Source organism: Carassius auratus, chromosome 37 (genome assembly GCF_003368295.1).
Source record: "Carassius auratus strain Wakin chromosome 37, ASM336829v1, whole genome shotgun sequence".
NCBI classification, from domain to species: domain Eukaryota; kingdom Metazoa; phylum Chordata; class Actinopteri; order Cypriniformes; family Cyprinidae; genus Carassius; species Carassius auratus.
Window position 1 is genome coordinate 9,707,366 of NC_039279.1, and position 18,098 is coordinate 9,725,463.

The 18,098-nt window shown below is 37.4% G+C and overlaps 1 protein-coding gene across 18 annotated transcripts in view; it reads left to right on the top strand.

Moving 5' to 3' along the window:
* Positions 1 to 18,098, top strand: part of LOC113056121 (neurexin-1a-like) — a 177,795-nt gene that overhangs the window by 87,614 nt on the left and 72,083 nt on the right. For 14 of the 18 annotated variants that reach the window (XM_026222639.1, XM_026222646.1, XM_026222642.1 and 11 more), the window contains 2 exons: positions 7,957 to 8,160; positions 11,613 to 11,639. In XM_026222639.1, the coding sequence (XP_026078424.1) occupies positions 7,957 to 8,160; positions 11,613 to 11,639 (231 nt within the window). The remainder of the gene's footprint in view (positions 1 to 7,956; positions 8,161 to 11,612; positions 11,640 to 18,098) is intronic. The other 4 variants (XM_026222655.1, XM_026222656.1, XM_026222648.1 and 1 more) reach the window with 1 other exon arrangement.

An 18,098-nucleotide genomic window follows, 5' to 3' on the forward strand; every position in this document is an offset into this window, starting at 1 on the left:
TGCTTGATTTTGCACGGTTGGCATGTCGTTCATTTTGATTCCCATGTCAGTATTTGTTTCATTGCCCCATCCGCTGCATGCTTTTAGACTTCATGAGGTGTAGTGTTGCTAGCAGAAAAATTCTAACATGCATTTATGGTGAAGGTACCATCGGCATGCGGGAACTCACCACGAGCAATCCTGAATAATGTATGATGCCTCTGAGCCAGCTCATCCTGTTTATCATGATTGTTGAACATACATTTCCCTAATCCCTGTGGCAACCATAGCTCCTGTGCACTGCAGTATTTTAACAGGGAGGGCCTGGGGCTCCAGCATGGGATTGCTGACTCTCTGGATGTCACCTAGCAAGCTAATCTCAAAGAAGTTCAAAATTCAGGGAGAGTGTATTCAGATGTAGGCAGATTAGACCATTTGCATGTCTGTGAATGTGAGATGGAGGCGTGGCCTAGTAGTGATTAACAAATGCACTATGAAATGTTGAGGACCTATGCAGGTGATGCAAATCTGCGCCTGGCTTGTGTCATTTCCTGAAACTGCTCTTCCTTGCCTGCAGCATTTCCAGTTCTTTTTCTGTTATCCCTATCAGTTAAATGGCAAAAAGTCTGACAATAATAATAATAACAGTAAAATGTTATTCTGGGGGCCATCACTTTACAAACTATTGTAGAGCATGTTATATGTCTCCAGTAAAGATGGAAATCATGTTAAATAATGATTTACTTTGTTAAAATGTTGTGAAAAAAGCATGTGAAAATTGTCATTTTGCTCATCAAGGATACACTAAATGTAATTATCTATGAAGATTCGGGAGGAGCGCGTCAGATACTTAGCCTAATCATCACAGGTGGACCACAATCAAGTAATCAATCCCACAGTATAAATATCGCTGACTTACCTCTATCCATTGATGGTTTATCAGCATCCCTCCTCCACCCCATCTCCTCACTTCAAGTTCACTTTACAATATACGGGGAAGGGGGGGTACTCTAGCTTCGGGCAATTCCCGAGCTCGGAGCCCTTCCCCGGACAGCACGCCAAATACGCATACCATACCTCAGCTAATTATATGTAAGCGTGAACTAGTGAAATACAATTTCATGAAATTAGCTTTAGCAAGTCAGACATTTATGTCAGCACAGACAGTAATGTATTTAAAAAATATATATCTTTATCATTCAGCAAATATTGCTGTACTGTATGTGACACAACTAAAACCATAAAATGGTATTACTTAGTTGCCAAAATAGCATTTTTGTTTTAATGTAAAGTACTAAAATAACTACAACTAAAACTAAAAACTAAAACTCAAGAGAAAAAAAAGTCATTAATAATAATAATAATAATAATAAAAAACACACACACAACAAAGTTACTAAATCTAAAATTATTCCAACTAGCTGATAAGACAACATCTCTAATTTTCATTTAGTAGTTGAAGTACTAATAGAACTAAAACTATATAAACTAGAACTAAAATACTAAATAGATATATAAAAAAAACACAAAACAAAATTCCTATAACTGAAATAAAAACAAAAATATTAAATCTTATTCAAATATTAATGAAATAATAATTAACATAAAATAAAATTATATCAATGATACTAAAAAAAAAACACTGGAAAGAATTTGTTTTCATGACAGAAGCTCCGCAGTGCAACAGAATGACAATGACAGAACAAAAAACACATTTTAGAAGAATTAAAAATACAAAAAATACAAATAATTAGGTATTATGTTATGTGGGAGCTTGATGGAAAGGAGACAGAAACAAATGAGGTATATATTCCTGCGTAGCTGTGTGTCTCCATTTTCATGGCTGATTCTACATATCAGAGCTGAGCTGGACAGCACAGAGCACTAAATGAAAGTAGCAACAGATGGAGGGGCAGATGGAGAGAGTGACCAGCCATGTACACTCCTTTCTACCTGTGGTCCTCCAGTTCCGTCTCTCTCATTACAGACCAGGAGAGCGGCACTTTGAGGAGATTTCGTGACTCGTCAGTGCTTGTTGTGACAAGATTTGCCTCTAATTAAGAGATCTGTGTCATCTATCTATCTATCTATCTATCTATCTATCTATCTATCTATCTATCTATCTATCTATCTATCTATCTATCTATCTATCTATCTATCTATCTATCTATCTATCTATCTATCTATCTATCTATCTATCTTGAAATGCTTTGTATTACAATCTGCCCAGATCAAGACTTTCACTCTAAAATCTAGAAAAATAAATAAATAAAAAAGTGATCTATACAAAGTGTATAGATATATGTTTGATTCACTTTTAATAACATTAATACAAAATATGAGAAATGAAACATAAAAAAAAACCTTGGGGGGGGAGGGTAAATAGGTCTATTGTGAACAACATTTCTATTGTGCATTTATAATTTTTCAATTATTTGTTTTAAAGGTTTATAAAATACTATATGTAAAAACTTTGTTTTATTTTAAAAATGTAAAACTTCCAAAATTATTTGATATGTTGTGGAATACTCATGGAGTACTCATAAAACTTCCATAATATTGCTGTCCTACACTTTTGGGAATTGTTAGTAGATCTATTAAACCAGTTAAAGAGAGTTATTTAAGTCCACAGCATCCAGAAGTGCCTGTAACATCTCTTTCTAGTGTCTAAATTTATGAACTGTTGAGCTCCGTCGATCAGTCCCTCAATCCTGTCGTTTCCTATCCTCCCTCTGTTCCATCTCCATGCTGTTTTCTTAGCATGTTTCTTCATTTGAAATCTCTGCAGACCTCTCCCAGGCACAGAGAGCATCGCTTCCATCTTGTCCAGATTGGATGTGATGTGTGGGCTGTCGAGCGGTGCAGATGCCATACTGCTGCGCTCTCCCGCTGTGTGACTGCATAGCGCTGTCTGAGGAGGCAATGAGGGTCTTTCTGAACCACTGGCCATACCTCTCTTTTCATTATCCTCTCTCCTGGTGTGAGGCTGCTGCACTTGAGACGAGAGGGGGGGCTCGTTTGTCAAGCTGTCATTGTTTTGAGGCTGCCTCCTCTGTGGAGCAGGCCTTGGCGGGGAAGGCTAGTTTTGGGTTTAGGGTTAAAGGCTACACTGTTTTTTCTTTAAAACTTTCGAATAACGTAGTGAATCTTGCCCAGTAAGACCAGGAATGTATCTTTCAGAAGTTTCGGTTCTGCAAGATTTTTTACTGATGTTGTATTTTTTTTCTTAGTCTCTTAAGCTCACTAAGATTGCATTTATTTGATCAAATCAGTGCAAGTAAAGCCACTAGTATTGTAAAATATCATTACAATTTAAAATAACTGCTTTTGATTTTAATGTATTTTGAAATGCAATTTATTCCTGTAATAGCAAAGCTGAATTTTCAGCAGCCATTACTCCAGTCTTCAGTGTCACATGGTCCTTCAGAAAATATTGTAAAATGCTGAAGACATTATTATCGATGTTGAAAGCAGATGTGCTGCTTAATATTTTTGTGGAAATCATGATGTTGTGCTATTTTTCAAGAATCTTTAATCCAAAGAACAACATTTATTTGAAATAATAATAATAATAATAAAGCTTTACTGTCATAAAATAAATAAAAAGGAATAAAAATATTAGTTTAGGGCTGCAACAAATAAAAATAAACATCTGAAATAAATATTAACTAAATAAAAAAGGGCTGCAATTCTACATGCCATAAAAGTAATGGTATATTTATGTGAGTATAACAACTATGCTTACGAATTAACTAACTAATTCTTCCTACTAATATAAATGAACAAGAAAATAAATAACAGTAATGCATTACTATGATTTGAGAAGTGAATTACTGCTTTTGCTTTCACACGGTTTGTACTTTTGTTTGTTATTCTGTAAGGTTTATCTTTTCAAATATTTTTTGAAGATAATTTATAGCATAATCTGCATGGATACATCCTGCAGTTTGTGCAGTGTTTGGAGGACAACACTGGGCAGGAGGTAGAATAGAAGTAGTAGAAGTGCACGTTGAAGAACATGAGCGAGAAGCTATGAAACATAAAGCTGACATTATGTATTCTTGCAGGCCTCTCAAAAATTGAGTACAGTTACATTGACAAAGCTGCTGTAAGGTGGAGCTTGTTGGGTAAATCAATGTTTTGCAAGAGTTGAGACACATAATACTCGTGCAACATGACTAGGGTATTTTTTTTGTCGATGGCAACATTGTCTCACGCACTCTCTCTTCCTCAGGGGGTGAATGTACATCGCTGCACTGATTTGTATGCATGCTGCCATACTTGTGTTCCTGTCTTCGTCTTGTTTACCGCTGTCTCTCTCTCTCTGTGTTTGCTCTCGGGCTCGGCAATGGTGTAACAGAAACAGGGGATGCTGAAACGAGACAGGCACCAAAATTACAGGAAGATCGTGTGTCTGTGTGTGTGTGAAGAAGAGTTCAGCCTAATTGGTGATAGCCTGCAGCCTCGTCATCTCCAGAGCTTCCTCACAAGCGAGTGATGTCTCTGTACTGGTTCCATGCCAGATGTTGTCCTCTGGCTGAGAGGCCGGTCTTTGCACAGAGGCAGATGTGTCCGGCCCCCATTATCGTGCTAAATTATCTAGGCATATACACAGTACCAAGTGCCTCATCGGAACTATTTGGGTTTTTTTTGCCTCTCTTGTCTCTATCTTTTAAACAAAACTCTCATACTCAGCGCTTCTGTGGTTCTGTACCCCTTTTCCACCAAAACTGTGCTAGTGATCTGCAAACTTCTTTTAGAATTGGCCCTTGTTTCTCCCCTAATAGCAGAACACAGATATAACTACTAGTGATTCAAATTTAGCATGTTAATGCATATGGTTAAAAGTTTAGCAGCATAAAATATTTAACACCGTCAATACAAGGGCGGAGCTATGGTTAGCCAAGTGATGCCTCTGTATTATTTTTTTTTTGACAAGTATTGCATTTATTTAGACGCAAAATGTCTTTACGACCACATCAAACGGGAGACTTTGACGCACACTCCAATTTCACCTCAGTGCCAGGCGCTAGTCAAACAAGTGCGGAAAAGGTACAAATGATGAGGAGCTTCAGAAGAACAACAGTGAGCTGCATTCAGATGACATGTTGTCAGGCCGTATGTCAGTAAAAAACAATTTTCCTGTCCTGTCAGCCGTGCTCGTAGCCCGTGCTCTTCAAATGCAAACACAAACACAGTGACGCACGCTGTGTTATATTGAAGCACTACAACATATTAAAGCAAAATTAAACTATGAGCTTGCAATGTCGTAGTTATGTCATCAGTTAAGTAAGGAAGTTACCAAAAAATGGCTATTAAAGCTGTCTTCAAACTGTGCATATAATTATTTGTCATATGAGTCAGATTTAAGAACATGTCTCTAAAATGCAGTGGTTTTCACACTGTCCTGTCCAGCACCGTCTCCCAAATCTAACACACTTGATTCAGCTGGTCAGCTCATAACTAGAGCCTTATAGACCTGAAATGGGTCAGAAAAGGTAAAGAGTTGTGAGAAAATATAATGCGTGTCAAATAGTCATCATGTTCAGAAGCGGCAGTAAGGAGGTAACGATTACCGGTTTTGACGATTAATCATGATAAAATTCCCCACGGTTAGTATTACCGTTTCATCTTTTAATTATTATTAAAACCATATTAGGTCACCGCAATTTGAACAACTCGTGACAAATAAATGCTGTCCAGCATAAAACACAGCTTTCAGTGACAGTCCTATGTGCGCAAAGCACGGAGAGTAGTTTCATTTTGAGTGAAGACAGGTCAGAATAGCTGGGAGATTTTAAAAGAGTGCTAAGGGAATTATACAAATGAATATATGAATTAATTAATTATATGAATGTCCCTTTGAAGGTTCTGACTGTCTTCAGAAACCCTTCCATGGCATTTTGTTTTCATCTTCGCTCCATGTAATACTTAAAAGAATTGTTCTGAATCGCAATACTGCTTTGTCCATGGAGGTTATGGTTACGGGAAACCGCTCTGATTCAGCTTTTCCATAAGCGCCACCTGCTGTTAGCAAGTGGATTTACAGAGAATTATATTTACAGCTTGTCTGCAGTTTCTGTCTGTCCGAAAATGGATGGAATTTGCATGCCCTGCTGTAAATTTTGACCGGTTGATGAAAAACAAGCTTATGGATTCTAAACATTTAAACAATTCAGATAAGTTATCTAGAATTATTTATGGAGCAGATAAATTACATACAATAATTTATTAAACAATTTTCATTTTGACATATTTTGTTTATTCAAAGGCTGAATTGTGAGGCTTTTATTACTTTATTATCTTTTTATTAAACTTTTTCAAAGCTTTATTTGAACATTTACATTAGATATTTCAACATGTTATTAAACTGTTGTCATCCAAGTTGTCAATTACTTTTTTAACATTTTAAAAATACAATAATAACTGTATAACTAAATATAAAATACCATATATAAAATACTATATAACCGTGATAATTTTGTTCACTATAATCATGATAAAGAATTTTTCATACAATTACATAAGCTGCAGCTCCTAAAGCAGTCAAAAAAAAACTAATAACCAGCTGCTGTTATGTCTGTTTATCAAAGAACAAAAGGACCTCCTAGAGACATCAGTAGTATTGGTATCAGTAGCCGGGTTTCCATCCAAAGTTGCAAATTTATCTTATGCGTAAAATTGGAGTTTCACACAAAACATTTGCGAACAAGCACCGTTTCCAACCAACAAGTCAAAGAGAACAAAATCGTCACTTCCTAATAAACTGGCACTATACATCACTAAAAGTAGGAGAAGCTACTGAATATAGTAATTTACCAACCCATAGTCAAATTATTTTTTGATGTGCTTGGAGGAATTTATTTGCAAAATGCATACCCATCTCCCATTATTTGCATTAACCTTATTTCGCAAAAGACACAAACCACCTCAAGTGAGCGTAAAAACTTTTTTGCGAATTAAGGCATTTTTATTCGAAATTCAGCATTTTCACCACTCGATTCTGATGCAAAACTTCAAAATTTGCAAAAAAAAGCAGGGCAAAGGAAACCCAGCTACTGATATTCACCTTCAGACATTGAAAAAGAGGACACTATTTTAAAAATATTCTTTATTATAAAATATAATATAAAATAGTCTTTATATTATTCCTTAATTAATTTGAAGATTGAATGTAAAATTATTGTAATATAAAAGTATATTTAAAAGCTTACTTTTTTGGTTAGATTAATAGCGATTCATTTTAGAAAAAAAGGAACAATTAATCGATTGACAGCACTAATAACTACTGTAATAACTACAACACAGTACTGTAATTGCCAAGTACCATTTTATACATTATTTGTAAATAAAAGCCTGTAATTTTATTGTAACCATGGTTCTCACACAATGTTATACAATTCAAGGTAACATTGCCTTTGGAAAAATAATATAGCTTCTGCATCTGGCTTCGGCACCCTGTCAGTTGGCATGAGTCTCCTCCTCTCTTTCTGGTCTGTATATTTCTGATTGAGCAGCTGGTGAGATTATGCCAGTCGCTCTGAGACCTTGACTATCTTCCATTGCAAATGAGATGTCTTGAGATCCGGCCCACTAAATTGAATCGCTCAGTAAAATAATTGAGATACGAATAAACAGATTAAAGCAATGGACGGCGGTAAACGGTGCTTCAAAAGCCCCTCAGCAGGAATACATTATATGGTGTCTTGATAAATACTGCTTTGCAATAAAAAGAACAAATAAAATGTGGTGTATAATGAGTCATTTTTATGGCCTTTATCTTCTGGTTAGACTGAGCAGCTCTGTGTTACTGTTGTGCAATGCTGTAGAGAATTTCACTGTCTGGCTGTAAAACATTTTAGTAACCAGTCATTCATCTGTCGCAATCAACACTAGGGTTTATGATCAGCCACAGAGCTGCTGTCAATGCCTAGCACCATTTTTCGTGTTTCCTAAATTCTCTCTTCTCTCTTTCAGATGCCACCATCCTCAGTTATGATGGCAGTAAGTTCATGAAGATCCAGTTGCCAGTAGTGATGCACACAGAAGCAGAAGACGTGTCGTTGCGCTTCCGTTCCCAGCGTGCCTATGGTGTTCTCATGGCAACCACCTCCCGGAACTCAGCAGACACTCTGAGACTGGAACTGGACGGAGGGCGTGTCCGACTCACTGTCAATCTAGGTACATCAGCCAATTGGATCGCTCACCTTAATAGTCAACACCACACATAGATACGAAATGTCACTCAACATAGCATAGAATATTTTGGTTTCAGTTTGCAGGCATATTACTACACTATTTGTTTAATCTATCGTCTATGTTAATAATATTTACAGTGTAAGATTTATTTTTGCCAATATTTCCCTTTATTATTCAGGTAACTCCTAAACGTTTACTTGCCTATGGGGACATATCATTGACTATTAGGCTATTGTTTTTATATACAGCTAATTATAAACTATTAGACTATAACCAATATATTATATTAATTATATTACCGTTCAAAAGTTGGCGAGTCAATAAGACCACAGAAATGAATATATGCATACTTCAAGGATGCATTAAATTGATCAAAGTTACAGTAAAGACAAATGATTATATTACATTTCTTTGAACTTTGTATTAGCTTTGCCATCACAGGAACAAATTGCATTTTGAAGTATATTAAAATAGAACATTTTTATGCATTATTTTATTGAATTTTGATCAAATAAATGCAGACTTGTTGAGCATAAGAGAGTTCATTCAAAAACAAAAAAATCGCAAGCTTTTGAACTGTATTATATTATATTATATTATATTATATTATATTATATTATATTATATTATATTATATTATATTATATTATATTATATTATATTATATTATATTATATTTTTGTTAATATGTTAGATTTGTATATGTTTTTAAAAATGAGAACATTGCTGGGTGTTCCTAAACTGGGGCTTTGTCCAGTTTAGCTCATTTTGGGGGATACATTCATATGTGCACACACACATGCATTAAACATTTTGCAATCCTTGTGTGTTGAAGAGAAGGATGTAGAACCTTCAATTGCCAGAGTCTGCGGCCAAGCGCTCACTCCCAGATGAGCACGCTGTAGACTTTCCCTACCAGAGAGTGCACAGTCCCTGCCTTATACTGATACACAATAGTCCTACTCCTGCATAGACTCCCCGCTAGAGCATTACACGTGTCAGGAGTACTGACAAGCCATTGTTCCGCCCAGTACATTTCATTTACATTTCCCCAGAAGCCACTACACTTTCCTCCCTCGTTTGCACAGCTTAATATTATACAGTCTTGCTCCACTCGTAAAGCACCACCTCTGCTGTTCGCGAGTTCAAGCTAGTTCAGACTAAATAAATTTGAACATCAGTCGTTTAACTGTCCTCCCACATCATGTCAGGTATTTCTCATGCAAAACTGAGCTAAAAAAGTTCCTCTGCAGAAATGTGCAGAACCAAACATTCCTTTGCTAAGATGAATGTCAGCCATTCCCATCTGGCAGTGTGACATACACTGTGCCATTAAACATGTCCTCTTGCATATAGCATGTCTAAAACCTGTCAGGGTTTCAGTCCCGGCAGGCTCAAACCTGCACACCTCTGCACACACAAACAGACACGCACCCACACAAACACCAATCATCCCTTCTGTCCCAGAGGGTACTGCACTCCCTGTTAGGGTGGACACACGTTGCTCTCTGGCTGTTAGCGGCCACGATTTTCACTGTGGTTGACGACACGCGACGGGCTGCAGCCTCATGGGAAAAAGAGAGAGCTGGATTTGTGTAATGCTCTGAATTCCTCTCGGCCCTCCACTCCATCATAGCACACACTGAAGCATGGGACAGCCCGGACTGTGTACGAGAAATATCGATTCTCCATTCTAGAAAGACGCTTTGCAAAATATAGTAATGGGAAAGAGGGGCCTCCTCCTAGGATTCAAGCAAGGTTTTATATTATACAGTACCAGCCAGAACAAAAGCAGTTGTATTGAACTGTTCAGTAAGGAGTCTCAGAGGTACTGTACTTTCCAGTGTTTTAAAGACAGTTCACCTTGAGTTTTTTTTTTTTTTTTTTTTTTTTTTTTAAGATTTAGGATTTAAGTGTTAAGTCAAATTCCAATGGGAACATAGAGGTTTGGAAAAGTGGTTAACATCTCGAATTTAAAGTGATACCAGGGCTCGACAGTAAGTGTGAGAGAGTTTTGGGCCACTTGACAGGCCAATTTTACATTCATTGATCTTGCACGTTGATTTGTATGCCTTAAAACGTAACAGTTTGGTCTTATTTGATGTAGCAAACATTGTTGTGACAAATAATGTTGATTTGTGACTACCATAATAATATCAAGCTGGCTAGTATTGAATTTGCATCTTCAGAAGGAATGATTATGATTATAATGATGGGTATACTGTAAATAATTTAAATTAGATTTTTTTTTTTTTTTATAATAATAATTTAGCATTTACTAAATCAAATAAAAGAAATTCTAGCATTTCATGTTTAGCACATAAAATAAATTTCTTGCAAATGTAAACATGTAAAGTGATCTTTCTTTTGTCTTGGAGCCAGTGAAGTAGCGCAAGTAAAAACAACTTGAGAAAAATCCTTATTGTTGAGCCCTGAAGAAAATTTGTTTAAAAGCGGTATTAGTAGCATTAATAATGTTCGTGCCAGTATATACTGTCTTTAGGGAAATTACTGAGAGATACTGTTCTCAACAGATCTCAGTACTCAAGTACTGTTCTTTTTTCTTTTTTTCTTTTTTTTTTTGTTCACACACACACAAACTTTGCCCATACTAGCTTTCCTTGAAGCTTCACTGTGAGAGATTGCTGTAAAACTATAAATTATTCCTATATTTATTCATGCACATGGGGTTCTTCTCACATGCAAGCAGGAAAAGTGAACCTCAAGTCAAGGGCTGTGAGTTTTTGGAGTGTTTTTATCTACAGGAGCATTCTGAATTCAGCTCTTCTCCCAAGAGTCTAAGGCTTACTGTGGACACGCTCTGGTGCTCTGCTGCGACATGTCCAGAAACACTACTTTTTCCCCTCTTTCTTATCTTTCGGCCTTTTTCCCATTTCCAAATTCTTCAAATATGAGTCGTTCTTTAATTCCTCTGTTTGGGCTCATTAAAAGGAAATGTATTTTTCTTAAATGTGCATATGAGAGCATCAGCAGCGCCATTGGCGAGGACAGGCTGTTTCTCTGGCAAGATTCTCTCTCTTTTCTGCTTCCTGAGCTGCTTTCTGAGCTAACCCAGAGAGCAAATTAATCAATTACCTCTGAATATTCAGTAGTCCTGAGACCAGTATGAAACTGGGTGTAATCACATTTCAATTCATGCCAAATTTCCCTAATTCTAAATATATTATGGCACAGTGAAGGCATGAATATTCATTAGCGCAGACAGCGAGTCCATATCCACTCCACCTGGGGTTCATTATCAGCACGCAGGAGGTAGAAAAGAAAGAGTATGTATCTGGTCAGCGAAACAGCACCTCTCCGTTCCACCTGGTTTGCGTGTCCGTCCCCAGTTTGTGGGCGATGTGTTGTAATGGATGTCTGCAGTCATAACCTTGAAGGCTGAATTTACATCTTGTCTGTTCTCCCCCATCTAGACTGTATCAGGATAAACTGTACTACCAGTAAGTGACTTATCCCCTCTCTTCCTCTTCTCTCTGCCTCTATGATGCTGAACCAAAGTGCCCTCTGTAACTGTGCTGTTCATTTGTATGTATGTGCGTGAGCGTGTATGCTTTCAGAAGTGTAAAACATTGCGGTTGCGAGGCCTCTGTTTTGCGGCCAAAGTGCAAGCTAGCTGTCAGGTACGGCTAGTTTCTGCCTGTGGGCTGCAGCAGCCTTCAGGCTCCCTGGCAGCCATTTTCTAGGAATGTGAGCTGATGGAGCTGACTGGAATGAGAGGAGAGGCGATTAAGTTTCTCACTCACAGATCACACTCCAGCTCACGCCGTTTCCAATAACCCTCACAAAGATCATTTCTTCAGAGAGCCTCTCTTCAAATTCCCTTTTCAGCCCCGAGCTTGAGAGCCATTGTCTGCCTTATATTTTCCTTCCCTCATCTTTTTGTTGCTTCCTGGTCACTGCAGAAGGAGAGATCATCAGGAAGTATTAGTTTTTCGGTGGGAAGAGGAAAATGTTGCTATTTTTTGAGAATCATTAGGTTGATCCATGCCTATATGAATTTATTTCCTTTTTTTGCAACAAAAATAATTTGATCATAGAATCTTCACCGGGTCTTTTCCATACACTACTGGCATACATAGAGCACAGCTGTTAGACTCCAAAAATAGCTTCCGGGGGTGGGGGGGGGGGGGTGTAGCATGTATCATGATAAAAGTAGTCCATATGGTGTACGCTACATTCTAATTCTTCTGAAGTCATTCAATATTTAAATAAAATGATGCAGTCTCAGTCTTCCTCTACAGTGAGCTGTTGATTGGAAAACTGTTATGACTGGATCATTGACTCAAATTTGATTAATAAACAGATGTTAAAGGCATATTAAATGGCATAAATTATGGCATAACATTTTTATATAGTGGACTATATTTAATTTACCTTTTTTTTTTTCTTCCTTCCTATGATTGACATGTATATTCAGTTTTTCACAGACGTTTCCCCCTGAGTGAAATATTTATGTATATTGTAATGATGAGCCAAAGACGTTCGGATCCAATTGCTGCGCTTTATTAAAGAATGGTCAAACAGGCAGAAATCAGGAATGGCGTCAGGTGTGTCATGGATAACCAGAGTCGAAACCAGAAACAAGCAGAGATCAGGGCAGGCAGCAGAGAATCAGAGTCAGAGTAATCAGTCCAAAGATCAAACACGGGAATGACAAACACTGGGAAAAATGCTCGGAAATGTTAGACAGACTAAACAAGACTTCGCAGTGAGTGAGAGTGAGTGTGCTGCTTGTGTGTGTGTGTAAATGAGGTGCAGGTGTGGCAAGGAAATTAGCTGATGAATGAGGTGCAGGTGTGGCAGGGTGATTGTGATGCTCATGGGGAATGTAATTTGGGTGTGGTGCAACAGATGAGAGGTGCTAGAGTCCAAGTGACATCTGGTGGTTGATGGGTGGAATGGTCCTAAGTAGAGTGCCCTCTACTGAAGTTCATGGGCACTCCATCTAATGACCGTGACATATATAATATATAATGTAAATATAAAACAGCAGACAGGCTTATTGAAAGTGCAAATTCATTGTCTGCCAGCAGGAGGCACTTTAAGAGCAGCAGAAACAGGGGTTTCCATTGTAACGGCTGTAATCAAAACAGCCCTGCGCTTATGAATGTTACTTTCTCAGGCATTATGGGAAAGATTAGATAAAAATTACATCCAAACTTTTCTGAAGACAATCGGTTCCCTTCAAAAAAAAAAGATACATTTATATAAATTCACCCGTGCCGTGTTTTGATTTTGAAACGTGCAGTGCTCATGTTTATTCAACGAAGTCAAAGCATTTGTGAAAATCTATTTGTGGCGGTCAATTTGTTGATATTGTGGATGCCACAAATAAGTCAATGTATGAGAAACCCAGCTAAACATTTGCCTTTTGTTTTCCACTTAAAAAATAACAGCAGATTTGAATCAATGTGAGGATGAGTTAATTATGGCAGATTTCAGATGTGCTTCAGATGTGGTACTGGAAGAAGAAAAAAAAGATGCAATGAGATAGATCAGTGTTCTCCATCTCTGCAGGCTTTGCCAGTCTATTTTTTCCCTCTTTTTTTTTTTTTTTTTTTTTTTTTTGGTTGAAAACTCCAGCCTTCCCTGGCATTGATTCTCCAAAAGCTAATTAATGGCAGTCTCTAAAGGCTCCTTCAAATGAGTCTTTGTTTATTTTTGTGTTTGCTTGTTTCCGGTATGTATCTCTTTGCGTGACTCATCATAGAATGTTATGTTCCCAAACTGCCATTGCTCATTCACATTCAAAGAATGAACGTAATGATCAGCTCCCTCATCATCGGACTAATATGGTTCTGCATCCAAATTTGGCTTGTACTGGTGCATAGTAACAAAAGCGAATTTGTTCATTCACAGGAGTAGGCGAGCCTGAGTTTCTAGTCCAATCAAGAGAATCCAGACAGTTCATGGATTTTACCTTTAATCACATCATCTGATAAAGAGTTTTGTCCATTGGTCTTACTAAGTATATTTTGCTTGTGAGACTTTACAGGCTTTTGTGAGTGGATTATTGTTTTGTTATTTTGTTTCGACCCTGATCTCTGTATATTGGCTAATTTGACAATAAGGCAGTCATCTGTGTTAACATGAATGCCAAAGATAACAAAGCACCTGAGCTTTCTCGAGGAGCTTTGCCATTTCCTTTTGTCTACTCCCTCTGCATAACAGGAGCACAACAAACTCTCAGAAACATTAAATTTATAAACAGTCCCGAATTAGAGTGAGCATTCTAAGATTTTTGCCACAATTTTGCTGTCTGAGACGAATTTTAAAGATTGTAAAATGTTTATTTTCATTTTTTTGTCATAGGGCAAATTCTACAGACTTGAATCTCTTAGTGTGACATGCTGATTCTCAAATAAGATGTCAGACGGGACACAGTCTGCCCAGTCAATGACGTATATCGTAAAATCTGTTGATGTCACACAATCTGTCTTGGCTTTTCTCACTTGGCTCATAATCATACAGTCTGACAAGCTGCATTCATAGCTACAAAGGATTTACTGTACATGCCTCCATGCTTCCTAGATGTTTTTTTTTTTTTTTTTTTTTTGTCACATGATCCTTCTGTGATCATTCTTATATTCTGATTTTACACTTGAAATATTTCCTCTTATTATCAGTATTCAAAACCATTGTACAGCTTTATATTTTAGTGGAATTCTTTAATGAATTTTGAATGTTTAAATAACAGCATTTATTTGAAATTGAATTTTTTGAAACATTATAAATATCGGTGACATTTTACAATTAGATTCATCAGTTAAGTAAGGGATAATGTACATCCATCTGGTTGTTCTCGCAGGATAAGCAGTTGTTCTGCATATACACATGAAAGAGACTGCAGCTGGCCTCAACAATCTTCTCTTGCTGTGAGAGACAGAGGTGACTCCATGTGTATTTAATCCTTCAAATATTTGATTACGCGTTGTGTCATGTATGCTTAGACCGATAAAGACTGTAACTCAACTACGCAATAACCTGCTATGGCTCAATTATAATGCTGAATGTAAATGTCCTTACTGACACAGATGTACTGCAAATATGATACATTCTTGATTAAAAATAGCTAAACCGAGCATAACATAATTGAACAGAAGGTGTTATTATAGGCGCATTAATGCCCATTAACCATAGATAATGTGCAAACTGAGTGCATGTAAGATGTATCTGATTGGTCCGTATTTTTTAAAGCAAACATTGAGCTGCCAAGCCTCATATCAACAGTGGAACTATATTTTCCAAAGACAGCACAGGTGAAATGCAAGAACACACCCTGTGTGAACTGCCCTTTGCACATTGACATGTCCCCCAACAGCAGATCGCATGAACAAATTCCAGTCTGATTATTTAATAAAACCTTGCGATACTTCTCCACAGAAACGTGTTTACTGATGACAAGACACTTCGATGCATTCAGAACATCCTTTACAAGAATCAAGATATTCATGTTAATTCAAAAAGACTTCATTTCTTTGAAACAACCTACTCCATAAATATGCAGCAGCGTTGCCGTTTACTGAAGCAGCCGTGTTCATAAATATGCAGTGGCGATGCTCCTGTTTCATTTGTGATGCAGATAGAACGGCAGACGGGGTGAAAAACGATGCAAGCCCTCCGAGCTTGAGCGAGCCACACCACTTTTTGTTTTGTTTGTTTGTCTGTATTTACTGATCTTTACATGGTGTGGCTGACTGTCAATATCTCACACATTGTGACTTTGTCCTTTGAGAATAGTATTAAAAGGCAGTTTACTTAAATAGGTCCCACAGTTTCAGCCCTAACCTGCCCTAATTTCTGAGTGCTGGAGTCACATCATGATGCCCCTGTTCCATCACAGTCTCGGTATCCCAGTTTTCCTCTGTGATGTTCAGATCTGGGCAGCAGGGATGACTTTGTTTGAACCACTGGGCATCGGACCCGAAACCTTTTATCCCACATGATTGGCTCTTTATATGATTTGTTTCTTCCTAATCAAGACCCAATTTTGTCTCCAAAAGCGAGCCATCAGGAGTCCCAGGGGTTCAAAGAGATACCTCAACAACTCAGCAGTCTGCACAGCAACGGCATCATTTGTGTACCAAATATATGTATTTTTTCCCCGATGGGACTACATGCTGTTGATGTGGAAATAAAGTTTCCAGAATATTCTCACCTGCATCTATTCCTTAGAGGGGAACAGTTGAAATGGGCCCAAGCCATCAAGCAGTCACCTCTTCGAAGCATAGAGTCTTGCTGATTGTGTTGGGTGTTTTGGCATCGAAGAAGCAAAACAGCTCTAGCTTGACGATGTGTGAAACACAAAGTTGCCGGGAGCTGTCAGGATCATCCACATCCCCCTCACAGTTGGGCATCTACCCACACAGTAAGGAGCCTTGGGAGATAATTATACACAACTGCATATGAACACAGAGGAAGCTGGAAAAGGTGTGAATGGTCCCGTGAAAACCACAGGAACCAATTCCACATCGATAGTGAAGAAGGAAACTCTGGCATGTCTGAAGAGTGGTTTGTCACCTGCCGGTACAGTTGGTACAGTAAGGTCTTAACAATTCAGAAATGGAAAAGTTTCACACGGTGGTCCCCTGCTGAGAGTTTACCTTTTAACACAACACACAGAAAATGAGTCTGACTCGGTGCGTTGCTTGTTTACATTCTGTTATTTCAATTCACCCAAGAAACAAATTGAGTAAGATGTTTTTCAGAGCTATTATGAACCCTTATGTCATTCATTTTGTTGTTTATTGATTTTTTTTTTTTTTTCACTGAGGAGCTGAAAATGAAAAACAGTATCTGTTTGATTAATGTGGTCAGTGAGATGATTTTTATTTATTTATTTATTTTTAAGCAATGAATGCTTTTATTCATCAAGGACGCATTAAATTGATTAAAAAGTGACTGTTAATACATTCATAATGTTACAAAACATTTATATTTCAAGTAAATGCTGTTCTTTCAAACTTTCTGTTCATCAGAGAATAGGCCTACTGGAGAAAAAAAAACATGTCATGGCTTACACAGAAATATTAAGCAGCTGCTGTTTTCATCATTAATAATAATGATTAATAAGAAATGTTTATTGAGCACCAAATCGGCATATTAGAATGATTTCTGAAGAAACAAGTGACTGGAGTAATGGCTGCTGAATCACAGAAGTAGAAAAAAAAACACACTTAAAAAAAACTAAATATACATTTTTATATGATAAAAATTTTATATTTAGCATTTATATGTTAAATCTTCCCGTTTGAACATCAGAAACGGCATTGATGGCAGCCATTTAGTTTTTTCATAGGATGTTTATAGTTTTAAGTTGACTAAACCTTCAGAATACATGTGCTATCTTCTGCTATCCTTTATAAAATGTAATTTTTATTTGTTTCTGTTTTTAAAAGTCATTCATTTTCCACCTCACTCGGGAAGTGTAAAGAGAGCACCCTTTTTTCTGTTTGGTAAATGTAGGCATCAGAAACAGGCCATGGATGGTGACCATTTAGTTTTTTTAGCACATGTGGGCATTCATGGATTTTAAGTCAATCCAACCTTCAAAATAAATGAGCTTTTGTGGTGCTACAGTATTACTCTTGTTGCATCTTTTTCAGTGTGAGTGTTGTTATTCTCAAGGACATGGCTTCTAATTGTCTGAATCTATGACAGAAAGACAGAATCAGGGATTCTGAGCAAAAGGAGATGTTTTATCCCGTGGAGAAACAGAAGCAGGGGTTTTGCTATTGTGCAGTCTCATCTCTCTCTTTTTGTATCCTCATTAATTATCTTTGTCAGCCATAGCTACTCCTGTCATTGGTGCGTGTGTGTGTGTGTGTGTTTATGAGCGTTGTTCCTCTTCTGACACAAAGAACAAGCCGTTGCCAATTAGGGACTCTGTCTACCCCTGG